The sequence below is a fragment of the Gopherus flavomarginatus genome, chromosome 15 (genome assembly GCF_025201925.1).
Source record: "Gopherus flavomarginatus isolate rGopFla2 chromosome 15, rGopFla2.mat.asm, whole genome shotgun sequence".
Classification (NCBI taxonomy): domain Eukaryota; kingdom Metazoa; phylum Chordata; order Testudines; family Testudinidae; genus Gopherus; species Gopherus flavomarginatus.
The window spans coordinates 23,884,049-23,900,173 of record NC_066631.1 but is presented as its reverse complement, the minus strand read 5'-3'; the positions used below and the strand labels follow the sequence as shown (position 1 = coordinate 23,900,173).

Below are 16,125 nucleotides of genomic sequence, written 5' to 3'. Positions count from 1 at the left end.
CAACTGGATTGTTTGATTTAGTCTTTTATCAATTTCTGTGACCTATGGGTTAGCCTCCTGGTCCTCAAATTGTGGGTCAGGATCTCAAAGTGGTTCGTGACCCCTTTTTAATGGGATCACTAGGGCTGGCATTACACTTGATGGGACTTGGGGCTGAACCCAAAGTCTGAGTCCCACTGCCCAGGACTGAAGCCCTCCAGCTTTGGCATCCCCCAGGGCAGCAGGGCATGTCATGTGATGAAACCTCCAGGAATACATCCAACCAAAATTGGCAGCTCTAACATGAGCAGAAACTTAACCGCAGTATTGCTATAGTAACTAATTGACATGTATCCTAATATATTTGAAATAATTAATATACTAAGGTACAGAATAAGGACACCCCAATGTTATTAAAATGAAGAAGTGAGTTATGGGCAAAGGAGGCTGAACATTCTTATGAATATTCATAGCAGCCATTTATGGCTAACCATGGCCTAGAGTCTAGACCATTGAGACCTCAACCACTGGAATCACTTGGCAGGCAAGATATAGGATTGGACTCTTGTGGACCACCACCTGTTTTTCTACCCTGGGTCTACACAAGGATTGTGTGAGTGTGCGTATGACATGGTGCTGGACCTAAAATTAATATTGCATTACTGTTACTTTCTGGTTTGGATTGGAACAGGTATGTGTTTACTAATTGTGTCAATACAACTATTAAAAAGTCAAAAGCTCTTTCCTAAGTGAGTGTTGCAACTGTGTACATTGGGGTTACCAATTAAACCATAACTGATTTCCAACCCTCTGGATTCTTGGAATTGAAGCCTGTCAAACCTAGGGTGTTAATTTGTCAGTTGGAGATTTTTAAATAATGAATACACAATCAATAGATCAGGCAACATTTCCTGAAGTCTGCATGTTGAATTTGATAATTCTCCTGTTGGAAAGAAAAAAAAAACCTGTTGCAATTTATTTTGTTCTTGACATTTTGCTGATGCTTCATTTTAAATTGCACTTAATGTGCATTTTGTTTTCCAGAGCAAACATCTCCTTCTATGAGATCTTGCAGATGGACTTTGAAATTGACAATAGCAGTAGCCTGGCAGGAGCTCAGCAAATTACCTGGCAGGTGGAATACCCCAGAGAAGACTTGATGAGTGAACTGGTGGTCTCAGAGATCTTTGTCAGCCAAACAACATTTGCAGGAATTGTTCCTCTTGCAATGGTAAGAAACTGCTTCTTTGCTTTTCAAATGCTTCTTTTGATTCCTTTTAGTATTCAAAGAAACATGAACCATTTTTTTAATTTGCTACTTCCTATGCATCTGCTGAAAATGGTTTAAATGCAAAAACTACATTTCAATAATATTTTATTTACCTGATATACCATAATGGCTCCTTGGAAACCATTAGAGTCTATTGTGCAAATTCTTTTCTGTTTGTGGATTATTGGCCTGGTACATAGTAACAGCTCCTCTGGAGCTGTTGTCTTCTGTTGTGTTAATGCGACTGCCATGCACGCTCACTAAGGCTAAACGCTACAATTAGTTATGACATTTTCATTTAAATAAATTAGCCCACGTGTAGAAAACTTCATTTCTAAGCCAGGCAACAGGGCCATATTTTGCTTTGCTTTTCCCCAAAGCACTCAAATGCACTAGACTAAATCACCGACTAGCGGGCTGCAAAATGTCAACTTAATAAAAAACTCATTTTGAGTTATACAGTGGGGACACAAAATCATTTCTAAAGACTTAGATTTTTTGATTTAGAGACAGGCCCTGTTTTCAAAGCGGGGTGTAATATGTGTGGTCAAGAAAACCTAACCCCCACTTTTTTCATGTAAGTGGCTCCTTGTGTATTGAAAAGCAGCTTGGTATAGGGACTTTGGGTGTGACTGTGGGACCTCTGTTTCTAAAACTTTGTGCTGGTGCAAATCAACTGCAATTAAATGTAGTTACACTAGTGTAAAGCAGGTGTAACAGTATGGTGAATTAGGCCCTGTCTGCAGAACTTCCTTTGAAAAATTGGCCTAAAGAGCTTATGAAGGACTAATTCTTTTTCCAGCTTAATTTGGTTAAACCCCCCCCCCCTCGGTTTTAGACTGAGGACCTGGATGATACATTTCAATCTACTGATAAATTTTAAAGCCTCTCTTCCCTCCCACCTCTCTGCTCGCAGTCCTGAGAAAGGAAGCTAATTTTTATTTTCTTGCTCCTCTACCATCAACAAAAATCCAAACATCCCGCTCCACAAACATTCCTGTCCTGCTGAGAGAGAAGCAAAGGAGGAGACCAGTAAATACAGACAAGGAGACTGATCAAAACTAAAATTAACTCGATGTGACATTCTCAATTATTAGTGATGATTCAGGTTGTAATACTAATGTATAGTGAGGGATAAACAATACCGCTGTTACACAACACACGTTGTTTGAAATGGCTCATAAGGTATTTACGCTACTAAGAGTGCCACTGATATATAGTAGAGTTGGGTTCAAATCAGCAGCCCACTGCTGAACTTTCAAAGGTGCATAATGTATGTTTGGATCGGAATTTTGCAATTGGCCCTGCTTTCTCTATAATGGCCCCCCTCTCTTTCTAATTGCTGAATCAGCCGCTGGTGCCTATTTCTAACCCCAGATCTCTGAATGTTAGGCAGAAGGTTTGTAGTCCTGATCTAGAGATGCATCTTAATTTTGCTGCTCATTTATTTTCACCTTTTATTTTACAGCATGATGGGGAAAAAATTGAAGTTTAAATATATATTTTTGTCTCCTTTTGAAACATCCCAATGTTTCTTGACATGACCATAGTCCTTGGTGATGTTTTTCATCAGTAATTCAGCTATCTCCCTCTGATTACAAGCTTCCTTGCCTGTCTGGCCCCAGGCTAACAGAAGAGTCTGAGATAGCAGTAGCAAGAACAACAGGTTTTATTTGCATTCCTTCCCCTCATATTTGCTAATTTATGGTGCTGGCTCCAGCCTGTGTTGCCGAATTGGGAACAAAAGCCAATGCACCATGCACTATCGTGTTCTGTTCAGTGAAACCAGGTGTTAAGGAAAGTTCTTGAAATAAGAAAATATATTTTAATGTTCTTTTTGAGGGGTTCCTCAACTCCTTCCATCACTAAATAAGTCCATTTTATTGTAATTTTTTCCTACTATTTCCTGAATTACACAGAATCCGTAAATAAATATCATCTCATGTATTTTTGTCCCTTAGAAGAACTCTATAAAGGTGTAACAAAATGCAGTAGGTTTAAACTCCTCATTACCACATTGAATGTAAGTTACTTGGGGGTCCCTTTAATTTCTTGACTGTTCTAATTTGTCAATACAAAATGTAGAACCCAATGCAAGCTCATTGGTGTGAGAGAAGTTGCATGAATGTGAAAAGAGGTTTTGATCCTTAGTTTGTGGTATCAAGTATTTTGATAACCTCAAAATCCCATGGCCAGTGAAAGATAATTAAGTCTTTGTAGTTTCCTGTACAAATTCACTTTGTGTATAAATTGGACCATCGGCACTGTGTAAAGCTAAACTGTATACTGAAAAATGTCTTGTCAGGAAATGTTTTGCAGGTGGCTACAGTTATAATTCGCTGAACGCTGCAACTCCAACTCTGGTTTACATTGTTTACGACCTCTGTATATTTGCTGAGGGAAAACGAAACAAAACAAAACCAGACTGTGAAATTGTGCAGAGCATCAGGGGCTCTTCTTAATAAAGACCTAAACTGAAGTTAAATTCCTAGATCTTTCTGTTGGTCAGGATAAATAAGCCTCATGCTCATGCCAGAATAGACAGGGTTTCTCTTACGCATGGTTCAGTATCTCACTATTGTTTTCTGCTGCTGCTAGGGTCAATCATAAGTACATCTGTAACTTTTTCAAGGCTTTCCTTGAATACAAAATAAAAAGAGCAAGGCCCCTCTATGATTAACATCACCTCATTGCATGATTGTCAGGACCAGGATGTGGGTGGACTGACCTGGTGGTTAGAACCCAACCTATTGGTTAAAGAAAAGGACAGGAGCCAGATCTGGAGTAAGGAACCAGGAATCAAGCCAAGGGTCAGAGCTAGAGCCAGAAATCAGTAGCTGGAGCCAGAAGCCAGGCAAGAGAGCAAGGCAGGGTGGAATGGAGCAGGACAAGGCTGGAGAGGTTGGATAAAAGGCAGGAGCAAGGCTGGGTACAGGGGCAATTGCAGATTTGCTGCTGCTGCCATTGAGCTTAAGTGCAGACCTGTTGGCTCCTTTCAACAGTAGGGTGGGCTGGCCACTTGGGCAGACTGGGCAAAAAGGCAATTCCGCTGCAGTCTGTCTTGGCTTATTAGCCTGCCTGAAGGCTGAACAATCTAACCCCAAGCTCAGCTGAAGAAATTCAACCCCATGGGTTCTGAGAATGATAGTGGCAGTGTTGCTGGTAGGGATCGTTTTCCATTACCTAACTTATTTTTCTTCTAGATAAAGTAGGTGTGGTAGGTCTCATGCTAGCATTCGTGTAATAGTCTGATAAAAAGAGCCAATTGCTTGCTTCGGTGGGGTTTACGAATAATCTCTCATGAAATCTTATGTTTTAACATGCACATTTGGGAGGAAGTTTAAGAGATTAGATTTGTGTGTGTTTGTGAAAAGATACCGTTGATTTCTGCATATTATGCAGCAAAATAGGGCTCCATATCAGCAGACAATCCTGCTGTATTGTGCTGCATGCTCCTGGCTGCAAAGAACACTAGTCCCTTAGTTTAAAATCAGTGGTGCATTAATGAGCAGTGTTCTGAGATCCCTAACAGAGAAGGGCCTTGTACAGCTGAAATGTAACTCACTCTTACATAGTTAATCACTTTGGGTCCCAGTAAGAAAAACTGCAGGCTTGTAATGCAAAATGTACATTTTGATTCATTATTTCGGGGTGAGGGGGCAACCTTATGGCACATATAATTTCCTTATTGGGTGTGGGCGGCATTAAAGTTTCAACGTACAGTATATTTATGTGAAAAGGAGATGTGGGCGTGGAGAACACTAATTATCGCACAAATGCTAACCGAGAAATCGGTATGCAAATATCATTAGGAATTATCTGTGAATTTACGAACAAATAAGACAGTTCCTGGTTTCTGAGAAATAAAGGAAAACCTCAACCAGGATAATGGGTGGTACAGTCAGCTGTCAATTCTAAAACCACCAGCCCAATTACATCTAGCATTCAACAGTAGTGCCCCAAATGTACAAATCTACTTATATCTACATGTGTAGGTTCCGAACAAGTCTGGAATGTCTTCAAGTTTGTGCAAAACTAATGAACTAAAATATCTATTTATTTATTTATTTATTTATTTATTATGGGCAACTGGGTAGCTTTCAAAGATTTCCTCATTGAATAATATTCCAAGTGTTGATTGGAACCATTTATTGTGACATACATCTTCTTGGTTTAAATCTAAATAGCAGTTGGACCCTACTTGCACAATCTGAGGAGAAGTTATTCGGTTTTGCAGCTTTGGAATGACCCAGCCAACAGTTCTTGGTATTATTCTGTTTTACTAGTAACTATGAAATCTGATTTTATTTTGAGTGGATAAGTTTGGAAGAACAAGGTTAAAATATAATTTTTGAGTTCTGGGAATGCCTGAAAAACTTGAGTCTATGTCCATTTGGAAGATCATCTATATAATTTTAACTCCAAAGTCCTGTTTTTCACTTTTTGAATATTTTAAATCTAATTTTGATTAGAATAAATACAATAAATGTTCATGAACAGCAGAAAATCTAAATAGGGAGTTTTCTCCACAATTTGAAGCAATAATTCCTTGCTCTCCTGATAATGATAAAGTCCAATTTCAATGACTGTGCGGAACAAAATAAAGTAAAATTTATTATGGAAGTGATCAGAATATTTTACTAAATCAGGACTGAGACAGTTTAATTTTAGTTAGTAGAACTGACTTTCTGATAGCCACGTCTTTAATTCCAGATGGAACGTATGCATTGTAGGGAGTAACGGAAAAGATGAGGTAGAATAGCAGGCCATCTCCAACTGATTTGGTAATGATGCGACTTCTTGTGAAATGAGAAAATAGCAAGGTGGTTGATCACAGTTGTTTATAGCCTGCACTTGACTCAAGAACTGATTTGGATGACAGCTATGACAGGCCTACTGCTGTTGCAAAAGGATATCAGTCTACCTTAAGATGAGCTGTTCTTATAAATCAGCTACCCACAGAGAGATTTCTCTCCTATAGTTCTTTTTATAGTGGCATATGGTGGGGATGCTCTAGTTTGGCTATCTCATCATTTCCATCATACACCCGCTAGAGAAAATATGGAAAAGGAAGTAACTTGCTGTGCATGCTCCAGCTGTAAACCCAAAGTTATGGGAGGTTAAAGGATGTCAGGTGAATGTAGATAGACAAATGTAATTAATCCAAGCCATCTTGATGAACGCTCCTGCTCTTACAAAAGTGCCTTTAGTACTTGCATCTTTTGTCTGATGCAAAAGGGGACGTGTTGCCTCCTAATATCCTGCTGGAACATGAGTTCAGTACTGGCTTAAATGGAAGAGTACCACTCACTGAATCATTAGCACCACTTCCAATGACACCACCACTAAATTAGGTTGTGAACACAAGATGGTATTGCTGCATGGATTTTCTACCTTTTTAGAAACGCACCACAACTGTTTTGTGCAGATCTATGTGTGGCTTCCAATTTTATTGGCCAACATTTCCAACACAATTTTGATCTTTTTTCTTTTTTTTTTATGATGAGCTTGTCATCTTGGGAAGTGATTTTTTTTTTGATGTATTCAAAGGTAGGGAAGAATTTATTTCACATGATACTGAGCTATCTGCATACAATTTGTAGGAGGGCAACATATAGCTTGATGGATCTGCCATGCCCTCAAGATGCCCCTTTTCCAGAGAGACACTGTTTTCTGTGCATATATTTAATTTGGGAAGTTCATTGTTTGTGAGTAAGTGTGACCAAATTGATAAGGGCTCCTAATAGGATATATGCAAACATACATCTATGATGTATAGATGTATATAAATAACTTATGCCATGTGTGGTGGTGAAATCAGTGTAACAAATTGCATTCATCATTTATTTGCCTATTTCTTCTTAAAGCCATCTTGTCATCCATCTCTGAGCAGATTTCCAACATAACAAATCTCTGAGCAGCTTGAAGCGGCTATTGTACTATAGTTACTCCCATAATAACACTGCTCCGAGTCGCACATTTCAGTCTTTGACCAGTCCTGGCCCAATATCAGGCAAATCACACTTTCTCTTCAGTGGCATAATTTTGTAGCCTTATAGATTTTGAAATATTAGATTGTATAGAAAAGGTATTTTAAACAATTTTTGTGCTTTCTAAATTTCATGAACTATATGTTTTCTTATTCTCAGAGGCCTGTACAGTTGGATTCCACTAAAGGAAACCTGTTTTGGCAGGTGGAGGTAAATGGGGGGAAAAAAAAAGATTTGTATATATTTTAAAACTTTTCTTGGCAGACCACTCATCGGGATGGGAGCCTTTAGTGGGAATGGCTGGAAGGAGATTGCTGAGCATGCTACAACTCACCCACTGATAGGGAATGTGACTTTGTGGGGTAGAATTTCTGTCCCAGGGACATCTCAGGGGAAAGAAGGCACAGAGGGTGACTTGGTGGTCAGTTGCAAGTATGGTCATGCTGGGGTGACTGATCACCTTCTTGGTACTATTTAAGATGATAAACTGAGAGGTGAATATGTGGACATATTGTCGCTGTTGCACAGGGAGGTGCTGACAGAAAGTAAGCTGGGGCACAGCGAGCTGGGCAATGAAATGCCCAAGTGGCCGTGGGTGTCTAGAACATGGGAAAATTGGGAAACTTCTTTCCTAATTGGTGTGGTCATTATTGCAGAGGCTTACCCCGACAGAAGCCCAGTATCATCTCCAGTTAAGCTTGAGGTGTTAAGGGTTCTCCTTACCCTAACAAGATAGATTGGCATTTTTATGGGCTGGGTTTACTTTGAGGTTTAGGAACCCTTTTGCAGGAGAAAAAAGGCATGTAATGTTGACAAATTTGAAGGAGTTATGGGGAATGGGCCATACTGTAAAGAAAAAGATTATACAAGAATTAAAGGGGAATAGGATAGCAGGGCCATTCAGTCATCTCAGTATATGGGACTTACTTACAGGTTTTTCCCCTAAGGTTGGTCCTTAAGAAGGCCCCGAGTGAGTATCACATAATTCACCACCTGTCTTACCCATGGGATAGCTCAGTTAATGATGGAATAGGCCCAACCTTGTGTTCTGTGTCCTATTCCTCCACTGATGAGGCTGAGTGCCTGTTTTGGTCTTGTAGCCAAGGGTTTTTAGTGTGGAGTTTCTGGCGGGGTGGTCTGAAGGCACCAGCCTTAGGGAGGATACATGCTGTTCCATCACTGTTGTGCACAGGGATCTTGCACAGATCTTGTATCCTGTGTGTTCCTGGTACCATGTTTTGGAGCTTTTCGGAGCAGCAAGCTAGTTTCTGGGTCCTGTAGAGATTCTTCTGGGGAGGCTTTGGAATTTAGGAGTATACATTGGAAGGGGTGATCGATGATATTAACCTTGAGGAGGTCAAAGACGGATCTTCCCTGTCGAGGCTGTGAGGGCATACATGGCAATAAGACCTGGGTTGGGTGGGGGAGGGGGGAAGAGTCCATCTTTATTCATGGTAATGGGAATCCCTTCACAACATACCCATTTATTACAGTTTTAAGACAGGTGTAATGTGCTACAAAAGAAATGAACGATCATTCTTAAAAATCATCACAAATTGACTTTTCCCCCTAAAATACTGCTCTAAATGTAACATTTATATATCATTTATATATTCAAAAAACGGTACTGGCTTTAATTAACTAATCAATCCTGAATAAATGCATCTTGGTAAGAATGAAAAATTATATGGAAATGAAGCCACTCTTACTCAGTTTTACCTGTTCCTGAATGTTTTATGAGTCACTTTTCAGATTCCTTAAAGTGCTTTTAGAAGCACACTCAAAAGTTCCATAATAATATGGCTTAATATCTCTAAAACTGATTTACTTAGAAAAAGTTGGGATTTGCAACTTGAAGAATAAATTTTCCCACAGTGCCTAGAGCCTTTATGAATGACTTTGACAATGTAAATACTGATCAACTACGATTGTCCTTAACTACTTAAGGCCTCTTTAATGCAGGCAAAATTGCCACTGTAGTCAATGGGAATTTACCAGAGCAAGGACTAATTGTTCCCTTAAGTTGGAGTCTAGTTCAAATGCAAAATTTCTAATTTATGTTATGTTTTTGTTTTCTTTTTTTTGAATTTTCAGTGCCAGGTGAAAGAGACAACCTTTGAGAAATTTTGCCCACAGAAAATATGAAGTGTCCTGAATTTGAGTCTCAGCATTGTCTGTTCTGAATATCCGGAAAGGATGTTCAGACAGTGAGCAGAGTATAAGACCACTTGTTTAGTACAACAGAGCATGATGCATTCAGTATCAGCGTTAGCTGCCTTGCTTCTGTGTAACTTATTTTGTTTTCCTTTCGGCAATAAATAGTTCTAATAATTGAGTCTTTCAACATCTGGTGTACCAATTAACGTGTGCTGCTAATGTCTCAAAAAGTAGAAAGGTGATTAATTTTCATCATGTTTAATACACTAACAGAGCAAGGTGGAGAAGGAGAATGTCAAAACACTTAAATTCTTCTTCTCATTCAGATATCCTGGTGCAATTACTGAGTATTCACAAAAGAACTTACTTTTCAGTATGACAATAATTAAATGTAAACATTGAGCCTGATTTTCAAACATAGGATACCTAGAATAGGATGCCAGTCCTTAATCTGATTACTCAAATTGTGGCTTATGCATCCAGTATGTCTCGCATATTATTATTAGAGTTGTTTAGTTGGATTTCTTTAGATATCTATGTCTTGATTCTGTTCTCACACCAATATACAGGAAATCAAGAGTAACTTTCCTGAGATCAATGGAGATATAACGGTATAAAACTGGTGTAACTGAGGGGGAATTATGTCCTTATTGTGCATCTCTCATCTGTTTCAAGAGTCAGCAAATAATTAGGGTTTTCAGAGAACACCTTTAGAGACAAGTTCTTACCATACCATGACAGTGTTTCCCACCTATATTTTCTTCTAATTTAGTGTCATTTTGGGAGCCTTTGTTTCCTCTTGTTCTTGTTTGGTTCTTGCTCATTTCTTCACCACCAATAGCGGCTTGAAGGAGCCATATTGACTGAAGGAGTAGGTGAACATGTGACAGGCATATAATGTGATGCAGAGACGGAATGAAAGTGTGGCTCGTGGCCTCAGTTGTAACAGAAAGACTTGAATTAAAATAAAGAGATATATAGAAGGCTAAGTACCTGAGTCTCTTTTACACTGAAGGCTTAAAGGTCAAAATCAGCCCTAACCCAGCAACTTCAGAGAGTTTCTAGGCAAGCAACTACTTTGCCAAAGTGAAGAACAAGAGATGATAGAACGACATTGTAACTGTTTTTGCAGGAAAGCTCCAATGGCAGCCTAGGAACAATAGTTGTTATAATAAAAGAATATTTAGCATTACCATATTGTCTAGAGAAATGATTTTGGTTTGTGAATGGCAGCATTGTTGTTTTATATATACAGATACAAATCCTTTGCTGTACAGTAATAGGATTGTAATTCCCAGGATGTCATCATCTTTAAGTGTTTTTCAGATGTAATAATCAATATTTCACCAGTACAGCGAGCCCCTGGCACTGAAATGTTTTTTTTGTGTACGCCGCAAGTGTTTAATCTATGTCTTCCGAAATCTTGTTTTCTCCCTAAAAATGTAAGCTGTTGGTTGACTAATGCTGTGAATCACTTAGAACTACAGATGGCCATATATACACTAGTGAGTTTTCTTTTAAATCGGAGACTGAATAATAGCATCTCCAGTTGCTGCTGGCAAACATGCTGACAGGAACACCCAGGAAAAATGGTCCTTAAAGATGCCCATTTCTATAACTCAGACTGAAAGAAAATTGCTAAGTAAAACACTTTATTTGTTTTAGGATGTGCAAGAACGCAGAGGTTTTTATATGTTACTAGCTTGCTTTGCCTGTACTATGGCTGCGGGGTGATAAGAAGTTTAGAAAAGAGATGACTAAGGGGGATTGGATAGAGGTCTATGAAATTATGAATGGTGTGGAGAAAATGAATAATGAAATGTTATTTACTCCTTCAAATAATGCAAGAACCAAGGGTCATCCAATGACATTGATAAGCAGCAGGTTTAAAACAAACAAAAGAGATACTGCTTCATACAAGAGTCACCCTGTGGAAGTCAGTGCCAGGGGATGTTGTGCAGGCTAAAAGTATAGCTCGGTTAAAAATAGAGAATTAAATAAGTCCATGGCGGACAAGCCTATCAATGGCTGTTAGCTAAGCTAGTCAGGGGCACAACCCCATGCTCTGGGTGTCCTTGAACATCTGCCTGCTAGAAGCTGGGACTGGAAAACACGGGATGGGTCACTCAATAATTGTCCTGTTCTGTTCGTTGCCTCTGAAGCATCTGGCACTGGCCACTGTTGGAAGACAAGTTAGTGGGCTAGATGCACCATTGGTCTGACCCAGTATGGCTATTCTTAAGGTAAACTCAGTTTCTAAGAAATGTTGTGAAATGTCCCACTATACAGCAGGCCACATCATCTTCCCTTTTTATGCATGCAACTTCCATTGCTTTTGCATATTCAGAGCCATGTTCTAGTGTCTCTGCTTCCCAGTAATTCCTGCTTCGGAACCAGCCACAGTACAGTATGCTTCTTTGTATGCTTGGTCAAGATCCTGGCTACCATGCCTGACAGTGTCTTCAACCTATGTTGTAGCAGCACAGAAGTGAACCATCTTTTCAAAACAGCAGTAAAGGCTACCAAGAGGGGTCTCCAGGCACAGCGCAATGTCCCAATATTCTCAAAAAATGAAAACTTAAGCCCTGATCCTATACCATAAAGGTCAATTGGATTTTTGTTATTGACTTTTGTCATAAATATAAAGGGAAGGGTAACAACCTTTATGTATGCAGTAACATCAAATCCCTCCTGGCCAGAGGTACAGAATCACTTACCTGTAAGAGGTTAATCAGTTCAATTAACCTAGTTGGCACCTGACCAGAAGGACCAATGGGGGAAAGAAGATTCTTTCAAATCTGCCGGGGGAGGGTTTTGTTTGTGCTTTTTGTTTTTGTTTTTCCCTCTTGGGACAAAGAGAGAGATCAAGCAGGTAACCCAGCTCCTAAAAAGATCCTGAAATAATACATATAAAATTACAGAACTTGTAAATAATAGTAAGGAAATGCGTTAGATTATCTTTTGTTTTAGCTTGTGAATTTTCCCTATGCTAAGAGGTAATTTTATTCCTGTTGTGTAATTGGGAAGCAGAATCAGTGGGGAATCCTCTGTGCTTTAAATCCTATTTACCCTGTAAAGTTATCTTCCATCCTGATTTTGCTGGTGTGATTCTTTTACATTTTTTTAAATAAAATTCTTCTTTTAATCTTGATTGATTACATTTATTGATTGATTTTAATCTTGATTGATTTTCAGTGTCCTAAAAACCAGGGATTTGGTCTGTGCTCACTTTGTTAACCTATTGGTTGGTATATTATTCTCAAGCCTCCCCAGGAAAGGGGGTGAAGAAGTTTATATCATTTTCAGCTTGCACATTGAAAAAAGTGTTTTATGTGACTACAGCAGAGTAATCATGCTTTCCTAGTATCTAATATAATTCTGACGGTCTTCAAATAAAATGTTGTTAGGGCATAAATGATTTTATTGAGTAATGCTATTATGACAATGGCCATAACATATGGCTAATAAAGATGACATTTCTTAGTAGGAATGCAAAATTTAAAAAGATTTCTTATGGAGATTTGCACTGTGCCAGCCAATATAGAAGCCATTTGATCAACGTTGATCAGAGGAACAAGCTGATCCTGAGATCTGCTGAGTCGAGCTGCACCAAAGACAATAGTTCAGTTTCACAAAGGATTTTGAAATGTAGCTTTGTTCCTAATCCAAATGAAAACAAAAAAATTTAAAATTGTTCAGTGAAGGAGTTTTTTGTTTAAATTGTTCAGGTTGATTGACTTTTTTCAAATTGTGTATTAAATGCAAATGGAACAATAATGCAGAATTTAAAAATACATCAACACAAAAAAGTTTCCAAATTTTAAAAAAATAAATGTTTTATGGCTGAAATTGTTGAAATGGGTCTTTTGACATTGTTGGAAGTTTTTTTTCAGAGTTTTCTGCTGAAACAGAATTCTGGCAAAATGGACCTGATTGTGTGAACTTTTCAATTTTGATGGAACACCATATTCCAGCATATTTGGTTCCCCTGAAATGTCTTTTGCCATCTCTAAAGTAGAGCATCCCAGGCTGTTACTGGAAGTGTTCAGCATGACTCTATATCAGGTGCTAAGGTCTTTTAGTGGTGGTCAGGCAGTAATTTCTTGCCATCTACATGGCTGGAATAAAAAATAATAAATAAAAGGAATAAGTAACCCTGGAGAACAGAGTTAGCACTTGGTGGGACAGAAGTAATTGCATTTTGAGTGTTTCTGTGGAAGCAACGTGACATGACAAATTTTTAGAGGCTCTGTCAATACCGTTAATATTTATAATGCACTCTAGAAAACAGCTAATATGTGCCACATCCATCAAATATTAGTTCAGCGGAATTGTATTCAACTGTTAAACTTTGTTGAACTATGAACACTGAATCATAATAGCCAGAGATTATATGAAGGATTTTATGCTCCAGTTTTATACCTACTTGAGTAAAGTCATCATGTTATTCCATTGTGAGACAACCACCTTCTTTCATAAAATCAGGCATCCTTACTGATGTTTGGTACAGCCAAGGTAGTTATTATAAGTGCAAAACATTCCTGAATATACAAGTAGTATCCATGCCAAGTGTATCACAGATCTGATTGCAAGATACGCAGGATCATGTAATAAAGCCAAGATTTTCAGCTATTCCCTTCTTGGGAATCATTCTGAAACATGTCAAATTGCAATGATTTGGCTACAGACTGCCAATAGCTTTCAGTTTTGATGATGGCTGATAGTTAACTATCATTACTCCATGCCACGAAAGCCAGCCCTGCAAATCACCCTTCTCTCTTATTCTAAGTCTCTCTTTGAAATTCACTCTTCCACAAGGTCCTCAAGAAATAGGTTTAAATTGTCCCTGCCTCTGGATTTCTCAATGCAATAATTCTAAATATCTAGCATTAAACCATATGTTCTTCTGGGCAGGAGCTATCTTTATTTTCCTGTATTGTGGTGCACTGAGCACAGTTTTGGAGCTAATGAATAGTAAACAGTTATGTATGAAGATGACATACATTCATATTTCCACATTTGTTGTAATATACCCTCATGTCTGAGATACTAATATCCCAACAATAACATATTCCATTAATAGCAGTTATTCACTATAAAGCTGGCTAATAATTCCTGATCAACTCTTCACCTGTTTGAGAAGTGCCCGTGGGATCATATTCCAGCCAAGTACACGAACTACTAGACTGAAAGTTATAAGTGGGGAGGGACAGGGGCAGCCTCAGTGCCAACACCACTGCATCTTCCTCTGGCCACTTTGTCTGGAGCAAGTCAGGCATCTAACTCATTCCTGCAAAAAATGCCTTAGGCAGCTACCCTGCCTGACTCCAAAAGCAGGGTAACCATTCATGGATTGCTAAGCAGAGAGTGGCACTCCCTGCCCCCAGGATTTAGGCAGTTATCTCTGAGAGAGGAGCAGGGTTTAGGACACATACCTCTGATAGGGGTATCCTGTTAGCTAGCTTAGGCAGCTCCCTGCCTAGCATGCTGGCTTTTGTGACTTTGATTCTCTCCCCATTCGTTGCACAGGTAACCCAGGCACCTAACTCACGGTGTTGTTCCTGAGATTATCTAGGTGCCCAAAAGTTAGGTGCTGTGATGCGCAGAGTTGCAGCACCAAAGTTCCTGTGTCGATCCCACCCTTGTTGACCTATGCAGACTGGTAATAACCAGCAGAACTGGGAAACATAGCTGGGAAGCTACAAGGCTGTTAGTTTGCTTGCCTAAAGCGAGAACAATTAGCCAATAATTTGGGTTGAGCTCATTTATAATTTTTCCAGAATGCTCATTTCAGTTTTTATTGCCAATTAACTTAGCATTCTAGTCTCAATCTTCAGTTGATTAGCCGGTAATTTGAACTGAAACCCTCATCAAAAGGGCATCATTTGTAAAACAGAGGAGAAATCTCAGAGATAGTGAAATTACTGTTAATTAAATCTGTACGTGCCTATACTGGGGACACATGAACAAAATGATATTTGTTTTTGCACGGTGCTGCTAGCTGGAGAGTGAGTCTTATTAGCACTATTTAATTGTCAGCCTGTGTTCATAAAAATGTACAGCAAGCAGAGTCCCTTCTGCATGAATTAATTTTAACCGCATGTGCACATGACTGATGCATATAGTGCTTAGATTATGCAAACAAAATCATGGTCTTGACAAGCAGATGTGGTACCATATTTCTTATATACACATTGTTGCACTGTAATCTTTTTTTTTTAAACAGACATTTGTATTTAACGCACATCTTGCTCAACACGGGTGTAACTTCCTTGATCTGAGTGTAGTTACCTTCTTCTTTATGCAGATGTGAGATCAGAATTACGCTCAGTAATTGTTAATTTTTCCTGTAATTTTTTTTATTCAATTAAATGGCATCGTAGAGAGAGAGCAGAACAATAATCTGGCAGGTTTAGAAGTTGTAACCTAGACTCTAAGCTGCTGTTGAGTATAAAGCAATTACTTCCAAAGGTGTCTCTGTTCTATGGAAATGTTATGCTGTAGCATTATTAAGATAATCAAGATACTGTGTAATGTGGTGCTTTGGGAGAATGCTCTACAGCTCATATTTTATTCAATTGTGTGGTACTTGAATTATCAAAGGCTCAATTCTGCCACCCTCTCTCTCACTGAGTGATAATACAACTGTACTCGCCGGAGCTTCCGTGTGGTTTTCAAGAGTAGCCTGAAGTGACACATAATACAGTAGCTCACCCCGGAGAGGGCAAA

General features: G+C 38.9%; 1 protein-coding gene across 1 annotated transcript in view; it reads left to right on the top strand.

Annotated features, from left to right (window-relative positions):
• The window catches only part of TMEM132B (transmembrane protein 132B), an 840,134-nt gene that overhangs the window by 251,308 nt on the left and 572,701 nt on the right, over positions 1 to 16,125 (top strand). The window contains exon 4 of the mRNA XM_050923489.1: positions 1,024 to 1,210. Within this exon, the coding sequence (XP_050779446.1) occupies positions 1,024 to 1,210 (187 nt within the window). The remainder of the gene's footprint in view (positions 1 to 1,023; positions 1,211 to 16,125) is intronic.